At 38.0% G+C, this 10,606-nt stretch overlaps 1 protein-coding gene across 1 annotated transcript; it reads right to left on the bottom strand.

Annotated features, from left to right (window-relative positions):
• Window positions 1–1,442: 1,442 nt before the first annotated feature.
• rps10 (ribosomal protein S10) lies at window positions 1,443–9,901 on the bottom strand. The gene is made up of 6 exons (XM_039748692.1): window positions 9,808–9,901; window positions 8,832–8,981; window positions 7,745–7,919; window positions 2,018–2,095; window positions 1,608–1,663; window positions 1,443–1,527 (listed from the first exon to the last, which is right to left on the bottom strand). The coding sequence occupies exons 2-6, from the start codon at window positions 8,979–8,981 to the stop codon at window positions 1,486–1,488; spliced, it is 501 nt and encodes a 166-aa protein (XP_039604626.1). The 5' UTR covers window positions 9,808–9,901; the 3' UTR covers window positions 1,443–1,485.
• Window positions 9,902–10,606: the final 705 nt, after the last annotated feature.

Genomic DNA, 10,606 nt, shown 5'->3' with positions numbered 1-10,606 from the left:
CATTCGTAATATTACAGCTCTCTGAATAATTAAAATACTAAGATGTATACATGACATCTTTTTCATGATAGGAATGAAAGCATGTTATTAAACATGAGAACACTGTGGCGCAGTGATTGTGTGCAACCTTCGATGAAATTATTGCAGCAGTTCTGTCGCTTTCAAATACACTAACTTCCAATTCTTGTCCTTACATTTCATTCTCCAAATACCCAATCGCCACACAATCAGCTCTGTAATAAACGTTAATCTGTAAGCTTACGACAATTCTTCAAAACTTTTAAGGAACACTGAAATATCTTCATAGTACGTGTTTAATTATTCTATCCTTCCAGTGTCGCGCCAGCCCAGCAAGAATACAGCACAAGGTAGGATCAATCCCTGAACTAGCTAGCACTGCTGCACTGTGTCCTCACATATTTTTAACAATACAGATTTAAATAGTTTTATCTGTATAATATAATCAACATATTTTGCTGCATTTCATCTTTAAAATGATATCGTCATTATATGTAAATATTCGCTTTATAAAGTGGCACAGGTTGTGCAATATTGTAACTGTTGTGCAAGTTTACAGTGAGGCGATTGTACTAATAAGTACAAACAGTTCTACAAGGAGCACTTGATGGACTGATTTGACTGTGTTTAAAGTTCTTGGGATGAAAGCATTTCCAAACTGCAAGTTCCGTACGGGAAAGTCTCTGAAGCATTTTGTCGTGGCTGAGGCAGCGTGTGCTTGATGCCGTATCCCGATAACTCAGATACAGCGATATAAATACTCCGAGTGGTGCAGTGAGAGTAATATGGAAAAACATGATGCGCTGTTGCAACCCTTAAAGGGAGAAGCTGAAAGAAGAAAAAGATGAGTAACAATGCTAAAGCAGTTATGGTATTCTCTGGACCATTATATTGTTACAGGTTAATTACAATCAGATGCATTACACTAATAAACAATACGCGGTAAGTTTCAGTGTATTTATAAAGCCGCGTCAGGAATTTGGATCTAAGAAAGGGTAACCACACAGGAACTGCTTTGACACTGGGTGCCACCAGTCCGCAAAACTGAGCGCAGAACTTGAGTACAACAGGGTATGAGGTATCACGGAAATGTGCGTGGCTTTACGCCAAGTTTAGGTTTTATATGTCGCGATTTGAACGTGGAAACGTTCGTACGCACCGTTTATACAGGAGGCCCCAGGTCTTCAAGACAAGTCTCGTGCATGTAGTGGTTCTCTTCTAGGTATTTTGCCAGTGTTAAAACTACAGAACTCCTCTGGCTGTTTTAGAATACCAGAATACTCCCAGTCAAAATATTCCAATCTTGAACTGTCCCTTGCTAAAGTACTGCTAGCAGGTAGAGAGAGAGTGCCTTCTACATATCATGCGACCCTAAGGAGAATGTGCTAATGTTACAATGAAAATAATTCACAACTACAAAAATCTTCTTCCTTATAGAATTTTATTGTACAAACATTGAAACGTAATTCACTGTGGTTGCTGTCCACGGCCACGGCCAAAACCACCTCTCTGGAGAAAAATAAAATAAAAGTTAAGTAACTGGTCTGGAATACTGCAAAACACCACACATTCAGCATCAATATACTTACAAACTGAAACTCCGTGGCAGCTCCTGCACCTGCTTCTGCTTTCTTGTCAGCACCCGCTGTGAAAAGTTCAAAACAAAGTTCAGTAAAGTATGGCAATTTTTGCCTAAACCACATATAGATACTTTAAGTGAACTATACAGTCTTCACCAATTTTAACGAAACCGAAAGGAATTCCATCAGCAATTAAGTGCTTTCCCTTTCATCTCATCTATCAGAGAGTTTTATATGCAAGTGGGGATTGTAGCTTCTAGAATGTTTAGGGACTGGATTGGCAAAAATGTAACTATTGTTGAAAACATCCAATACATGGGTAATGGACTTGTCAAAGTTTGTCAAAGTGAACACAGGCACTGAATATAACCTGTCCCTCTTAAGCAATTAATGTGGAGGACCCGAACATTTGTACTTACGTGGGGCAGCAGACCGCCTGTATGTATCTCTGTCAGCTTCTCCACGGGCCAAACGAGCTGGACGCTCTCCTTCCAAACCTGTATCATTGAAACAGAAGGTGTGAGGTTCAATTGTAAAGATTACTACTCTGATTTCTAGAATCACTAGAAGCAAGCAGGATTTGATGCTGTTCAAAACTGTCCAGTCATTTCACACATTAGGAATGGATTTTTACATCTAAGGAAATGTGACAAAATATTTGAATAGCCAAACTGTTTTAACAATACAGTACAAAAACTTTAATATCCATTCCAAAGGGAAATTATCCACAGTCAATAAAGCAGCATCATTGTATGCCACTTGTTCCAAGTTGGAACCACCTTATTTCATCTTTTGTCAGCAGCCATTAGTTGCTGGTTACTTCCACTAATGTACACACAAATTTGGTCTGGAGTTCTCCATCAAAATGTTCGGATGTCAAACTGTGCAATAACACAATCAGCCGCCGCCATGAATCCAAAAATAAGCATGACACCTGTGCTTATTTTCTTGCTTAATAAGTGTTTAGTCAAATTGACATGTTATTTATAGGCTTCTGTTACCAGAATGTACACTGCCCACTTATCTCTTTGATGAGCGATTAAGCCATTCAAAGGATCCAGTACGTGTGCTTCAATGCAGGGGTTTTCTTCACTTCAACAAATATTGTGATACATTACTAATTACTTTAAAAAGTAATCTGACTATGTACAGCATGTTACTTTTAACATTTAACCCTACTGCTCTAAAGATTGTGTTACTGAGTTTAGCACTGTACATTCAGCTTAATTTAGCGATTTCAGAAAAAGAGCTTACTTCAGCCAGAACGTATAATGCAGTCACCCAAACATTGTCTCTGGAAATTTATTCTGTGGGTACTTCTAGGCGTGGCTGTTGTAAGCAGCTGCAAAGCAAACACCAACACAGGCTGACAGAGTGCAATTGACATGCGGCAACTACAAAATCTTTAAGGGTAACCTGGTCAAGGGTTTATGCGGCCACATAACTGGGTCACTCATGGCGAAATCTACTTCTGTTGACCAAGTTTCTCTAATGCCAATAACCATTTCCCAGAATAAGGGTTTGCATGGCAGTTTACAAGTCATGTTTCTGTGAATAACAAGGTTAATAAAGTGCGTGTAAATGCACTGATCAATGCTTTTAAGCTGTTTTGCCGTCTCTGGTCCAGGGGCTCCCTTGAGTTAATTTCACCAAGGTCCTAAATATTTTAGTCCTGAAAAAATAACCCCCCCCCCATTCCATATGCTTAAGTCCAAAGCAAACACCATTTACAAATAAATTTTTGATCATGTTCATGAAATGTACCTACAATTCTTCAGGTAACTATGTATAGCAGCAAGCCCTGCCAAGAACTAGCTTCCCATCCAAAGCTATGCTGTGTTGCAACCCAGCGGCCAGGATAGACTTTAGTTCCTGGTGACCCCAAAAATTGTAACAAGTAGGCTTAGAAAACTGTTGAATGAAATGAAACCTATTTAACTTGTACATGAAAATCCACATATTTAAACAGACAACCCAAACTAGTAAAGAGGCCTAGCAGGTAATACAACTAATTACTCAAGTAGCCTCCTCAGCATTGTTTACCGCCAGAAAAACCCAAGTCAAAAAATGTTGAAATGTTTTTAATAAAACATTTGATGTGACAGATACAAACTTGGTTTATATTTTGAAACAGTAACCAATGCACTGCCCATGCTTCTTTGAGCACTTTTTAAAACATTTTTTTCGGTTGCCAGCACATGAGAAAGTAAAATATTAGGGCCTGAACCACACAACAGATACAATGCAAGGCTTACTGTCTTCCATATTTCCTTGACATGAACACTGGCAGTTGCTGCATGGTGAACAGTACTTAGGGGGTTAATGCCTTTCTTGGACTTTCACTTGATCACAATCATTTTATCCTTTTGCCACATAGATACTGCACTGTTCCACTACTAAAGTCACCAAGCATGTCACAGCAGCATGGTTGTACAATGTCATATGCATCAATTTCACAGTCTGACAATAGCGGATGACTAATTCACAAGGACATCACCATTGTTTAATTAAAGCAGTGGTCTGAAGGCTCCTCCCAAATAACAAATGTTGATGGGTTACCTTAGAGTGGCAGAACATAGGATTTTTTGCAGCACGATACTTCTTTCACTAGATGGCAGAATACTGTCCCGAGAATTATTCAGGCTTTATAGTGTAAAGTGGATCATTGTCACCCCAAATCTGATTTAGTTAATCATATTAAATAAAACTATGAATCATGCTCAGGGATTTACATCAAGGAGGTTAATGGATTTTGGGCTGCAGAAGAGATTTTTTTACCTCATAAATGCTATTGCAACAAGATAGGATAAACTTGAAAAAAAATATTTTACTGTATCTGTGAAGAACTAACATACTAGTCCCAAAAAAGGTCTAATTTGGGACAGTGTGGTTGTGCAGCACTTAGCACTTTTGCTTTCTAGGCTCAAATAACATGCCTTGTTGTCTGCATGGTGTTAGAGCATTTATTCAATGTGCAAGTTTTCAGTCTTCATCATGAAAGACAAACTAGCTAGGTTAACTGGGGATAGTAAAAAGTCAAAAGTTATGGATGGGTATCTAACTGCCCCATGATAGGCTGGAAGTTTGTTCAGGACTGTTTCTAATCTCATGCCCAGGGCTGCACGGATAGTGGGTGTGTGTGCATACATACATGCTTCAAATGGATAAAAGATTGGAACTCACACACATCTTGACCCTAAACGTCTGCAATCCTGGGAGAAAGAAACCCTAACATAAGACAGACTTACTAAACATTATTACAAAGCAAATCTACGTAGAAGTTGGCACAATCCTAATTTACACATTAAGCAATCAGATTTAATTAGTCGTCACATTTGGTTTAGTATATTCCATTCAAAACCGACTTTTTAAAATTTATGACAAACCTAAATGGACAATTATATTCATTTAAAACAGTTACAACTGAAAACAAACTTAATTTTTCTTGCTACAAAAGCTTGCGCCTTTTCATATATTACAATAGTATTACATAATAACTAACATAGCCTGTCTAGTAAGGCTTCAACGATTAGTCGACGTATTTGACGTCGACACAGATTTTTTTTTTATTGTTGACGCGTCATGAACAGAACCTTCAATAGAGGCTCCAGTCACAAAGAACCACATTGGTTTATGCAACTGCAATGCACTTCATGAACGTCTAAGGGCAGTATCGTTTGTTATGGTTTGTCAAGTCTGCACACACAGTCCTACAAACGAAAAGCGTTTGAGGAGGAGAAGAATGTGCAGGAAAATAAACGTGGTTGCAATGGCGAGTCGGGGGAAAGAGATGGAAAAAAATTGAGACAGAAACGTTCTAAAGTGAGGGAGCACTTCACCAAAAAAAAAAAGGTACGCAAATGAATATGAATAATGTCGCATCCGTGCCACGTTTTCCGAAATGTACTATAAAGTCATAAAATGAGTAATTCCAAATACCATATATACCTATGTCTGTTTTTTTGTCGGTGCGGCTTTGACATCACGGGCCTTAAGGCGCATACTAATTCAGAATAAGCAGGAACACTCAGTAAAACTGAATAAAAAAAATCAAGTGACAACGAGATACGAATAAGGCAAATTTGCCAGCGTGTGTGTGTCATCTTTTATCCATCCAGATCAGAGACTTTCCAGACTGATTGTCTCAAAACACCACTCACAAGTAGTTATTCCCAGTTGCAGATAAAAAGTAACAGCGTCACATCCCTGGAGGGGCGGTTGTATGTATCGTGAATGACAGAATAAAAGTGGGGGCTAAGGTAACTTTTACAAGTACTATACATTTAATACAGTGGCTGTTACAGACACAAATCAAATGTGTGTGTTTATTGTATAATAACAATAAGAGCAACTCACTATGGTAAATATACGAGGCAGTCAGGATCGAACCAGGGGACTCTTGATTATAAGTCAGCAATTCCTACCGCTGCACCATGAAAGCTATTGTATCATCCTTGAACCTTTTGTTAAAGTGTTTATTTGATCTTTGCACTTCAGGCTTTACACATTATATAGTTTGTGTCTACATTTTGTCATTTACTACTAAAATATGAAAACGTTTCAGTTTTAACAATGCATTTTTTGGTTAAGTTAAATGCACTTTTTTTGTTTAAAGACTGCACTTTAGTTTGTATTGTTTAAATGTATTTCTTTTTTATTGTGGTCACACTAATAAAAAAAATGATTATTTTCAAATTCATGTTTCACTGGTTATTTTAATTTGATTATTATTAATTTTAATCGTGTTAATGCTGGGACATCAGGATGACATTCACAGGCTGACAGATGTGAGCAGATGAGGCAAGACATGCACTGGAGCACAGAACAGGATACGCAACCACAGGTTGCAGGCATCAAAATAGTCAGGCATGAAATAATCATGACTAATCGAAAAATAAATTGAACGATTAGTCAACTACCAAAATAATCATTAGTTGCAGCCCTACTGTCTAGTACCGGTAGTTTTAAGAAATAAATTTCAAAGAGGTGAGAATAAAAAAAACTTTTCACCATAGGTCAAATCTTTTTCTAATAACTATATAATACTAACAATGCATACATAATCATGAAAAAATTCCACCACCATGTTTGACCTCCCTAAGTACATTGATATTATCAATTAGTTATGATGAGAAACAGATATGATATTTGAGAAATCCTGCGCAACTGGAAATGGTTCTGATGACCTTTTCCTCTATCTCAGTATACAAGAAAGTTAAGGGGAGCACACTCCCGAGTTTTTCATTTTTCACAAAATACATAAGTTTTGGAATAAGTCACCTTTAACATATCAGCCACTGACATCCATCCCCCAAGGAGATACCCAAGTACATTTCACTAAAATTAGGGCACTGCCTATAGGTCATATGTCAGGGGTTCCCAAACTTTTGGACGTCATGTACCACCTGAGGTTAAGTGATCTGCGCTGCGTACCACCCGCACCTTGTTGAAACGGAGGGAGAGCTGTTGGTGGTTTGGGTTCGGATGTAAACTGCCCCGAAATCTGAATAAAAGAATTGGAAGAAATTATGCATAAAATGAAATAATTTGCGCATGTACATAAATTGATAAATTCCGCCCCGAAACTAAATTCTGCCTTCGGCCTGTATGTGACACAGTTACCAAAGACTAAATGGTATCGGCTTTGTGCTTAGATCTAGCGACTACGATGCGATACAGCGGCAGTGCACGAATAACAACAAACGCGAGCGGTTTCTGTGAGACAGAGTTACCGAAGACTAAATAGTGTCGGCGTTCTGCTTTCATCTAGTGACCAAAAGCTCAAACAGTGAAGAAGTAAAACTTGACTTCTGCGAAACAGAATTATGGTAGCTTTAAATGAACTAAATACTGAATCGAATAATAGGTTTTATTTAATCAGATGACGAAATTTCACACAGCACTAAATTTGGGAATCCATGTTTGGGAAAACCATAGTTTCATTGGTTTTTGCTCACAACAGGCTTGTCATAAAGGGTTTTGCACAGATAAATTTCAGGGACCGTGATGCGTGCCACCTGAAAAGGCTCCGTACACGTACCACAGTTTGGGAACCGCTGCCGTATGTAATTTACATGATGTGTTTGCAGACTCAGGAATTCTGAAAAGCTTGTCACAGCACCAAATTTTCAGCCTGTGTCACTTACCTTTTGGTCGAGGTCTGGCAGTTTCTGGACGAGTCTGCCTGCGGAGGGTTGCAGGTACAATTTCAGGAGGCAAATGCAGGAAATCTCTGAGATACTGGATACCCTCGTTGGTCAAATACCAGTAAAAGTGGCGCCAAGCAAACTGCTCCTTGACGTAACCACAAGATTTCAGGGACTGAGAGATGAAACAAAACCATCATTTTAAATAATGGCAGACATAAGAACTGCATATGACAACATAAAAAAAGAAAAACCAAACCACCAGCCACATAAGATTATTCTAGCATATGTATGTTTGATAGACTGAAAATGTATTAAAACCAAAGGAAACTGCAATATTACAGCAACAGAAAAAAGGCACAAATATCAATAACAAGAAGTATGCCAACAAGGTGCAAACACATATACAAGAACTATAAGTAAATTAGCAAACTGTAGGTATTTACTACATGTGATTATAACTGCACAAACTCATTAAGTTACAATTTTACAGTTCATATTGTAACTGGCTGTTAAGTTGTCTGCTAGACCAGCTCACTTCCATTCAACAAATGGGGAACAATGCCTTGTCCGCCAACAGGTGTCATTACTAAGCCTGAATTGGGCTCTAAACTATGGCATCTGTGAGGATGTACAATGGCACAGGGGTGTCAGTGCTGCTGCCTCACAGTTCCAGAGTCCAAGGTTCAAATCCCTGCCCAGTCAATGCTCAAATTAACTAAGGTTTGAATGAGAATGTGTAAAAATTCCACACAATGTCTTTGTGAGCATTTCTCAAACATTCAAAAGTCATATCCATTAGGTTAAATGAAAAACCCATCATAGAACATTTTCACTTGTGTACTCTCAATTTGGATTCATGTCCTGCCTCACAAAGTGCACTGCATGTACATGCTCCAAGTTCATGACACTGAGCTGAACTGGTGTAAAATAGATGGAAGAGCATCTATCACCAAATAAATGCATACACAAGCTAATTTAAATCAGTAGATTAGTACTGAAACCCCAGAAGTAAATAATGCAAAACTGTCTAATCTACAAGAAAGGGCGTTTTATGTGTGAATAATTTTCTAGGTCAGGACAATACCTGCATGGCCTTCATCACGTGCAAGTTGGGGACATTCTTATCAGCCAGTTCGGGGTGTTTGGCCAGATGCACATCCTTTTTGGCCACCATCACACCCTCCTTGAACAGGAGCTCATAAATAGCAATACGGTTCTTCTTGGGCATCAACATCTGTATGTGGAAGAGGGACGGAAAAAATCATTAAAAAAGAAATTGCGTAAAAGCAACCTTGCTATAAAAGTTAACCTCGGAAAATTGATAAATTTAATGAAATAATTTTTGCTTAAGGAGTTGTCAGCGGGGACTATAAAGTACATGATGCGCAAAAAATTGTTCAGTTTGAACACATTTACATTAATGTATGGTCTAGATGTCCGCTCTATATGCAAATTCACACACAAAAAAAAAAATTGTTACCGAACTGAGCAGCTTAAATCGAAAATGTAGTGATTTCTGTGGAGGGAAACGTACACTTAAACGTACGTTGTTCAGCTTTAAGTAAGCAACCATATTTCAGAAGAAAAAACGTGACTTACAGCTAACTGGGCTGTATTTCAAAATGCCACGCTAATAAACTAATTTCTTTGGTGAAATTTTAAAGCACTAAAAGGCCTGTTCGGGAAAAGGGTCTGAAGGCTTTCAGCATGTTTCACTTGCTAAAACAAAATGCGTACAACATTTTTGAGCTAATGCTTAGAGGTACTTATAAGTAAACATTTCCCTGTTAACTAGAACAATGAGCTTAATAATTGAAAAATGTCAAAAATTATCAGTGCGAGGCTAACGACGTTAAGATTCAGCAGCAAAAAACACTAGGCCCTAAGCAGTGTTCGGGTACATTTTATTATATCCACTGCATACGACTTTAAGTTTTTACAAATAATTATAAAGATATGTTTATAAACACTAATATCAAGTATTTTGTGATACAAAGTTGACATTTGCCGTAGGATGCGAACGATAATTAACAGAATATTCAACGACATAAGCAGCCTACCTCTGCAGCTTGCAGTAAGACCGGAACCGAAAAGGACAGAGCATGCGCAAAGCGCGACTTTATACGGCAGGAAGTGATTATCGTAAAGAACCGGAACGTACACTATGGAAGCGATCTGAAGGTGACTTGTACGGCGTAGTAGTTTATTTGAAATTAATAGTTTTAAAACTGGTTAATGCTAATATTAAAATTAACACCTTGTTTTTAGCATTGGCAAAAGTAACAGTTGCTTACAGTGCCCTGATAAGTATAATTAGGTAGTAAAGGAAACGAACAATAAGAAAACTAAGGAAGATACGAGCGCTACTTATATTTGGGGATTGTGATTACTACAACACTCCAACGAAAGGGGGAACTCCACGCATATACAGAAATGCAGATATATTTCAAACTACTGGCGCCACAAATGTCTCTTTTCATCTGGATGCATCCTATTAGTAAAAATAAAAAACATTCAAGGCTGGTTTCTGTCTTTATTTTGAAGTTACATAGTTAAGATCTGGCTCCTTATGACCCTGAAAGTAGATGGTTGGATTAGTCAAATTGACTGATTTATCGAAATATTACTTTTTAAAATGATGAAAAAATCTCTTTTCACACCCATAGTGTCTTGTGCTCATTGCTTTGGTAATGGGCTCTAAAACCAAAAGAGAATCAAAGAAAGCAGGTTCAGAAAGTGCATTAATGAATGAAATTATCAGTAGGGCCCACAGAGAAACTACAGTATTTTCACTTGTCCAAATGATTATCCTGGGCCCACCAGCAAAATTTGCAGAAATGCTAGCATTTGGAGAAAGCA

The sequence above is a fragment of the Polypterus senegalus genome, chromosome 3 (genome assembly GCF_016835505.1).
Source record: "Polypterus senegalus isolate Bchr_013 chromosome 3, ASM1683550v1, whole genome shotgun sequence".
In the NCBI taxonomy this organism is placed as follows: Eukaryota; Metazoa; Chordata; class Cladistia; order Polypteriformes; family Polypteridae; genus Polypterus; species Polypterus senegalus.
This window is presented reverse-complemented; position numbering and strand designations above follow the sequence as displayed.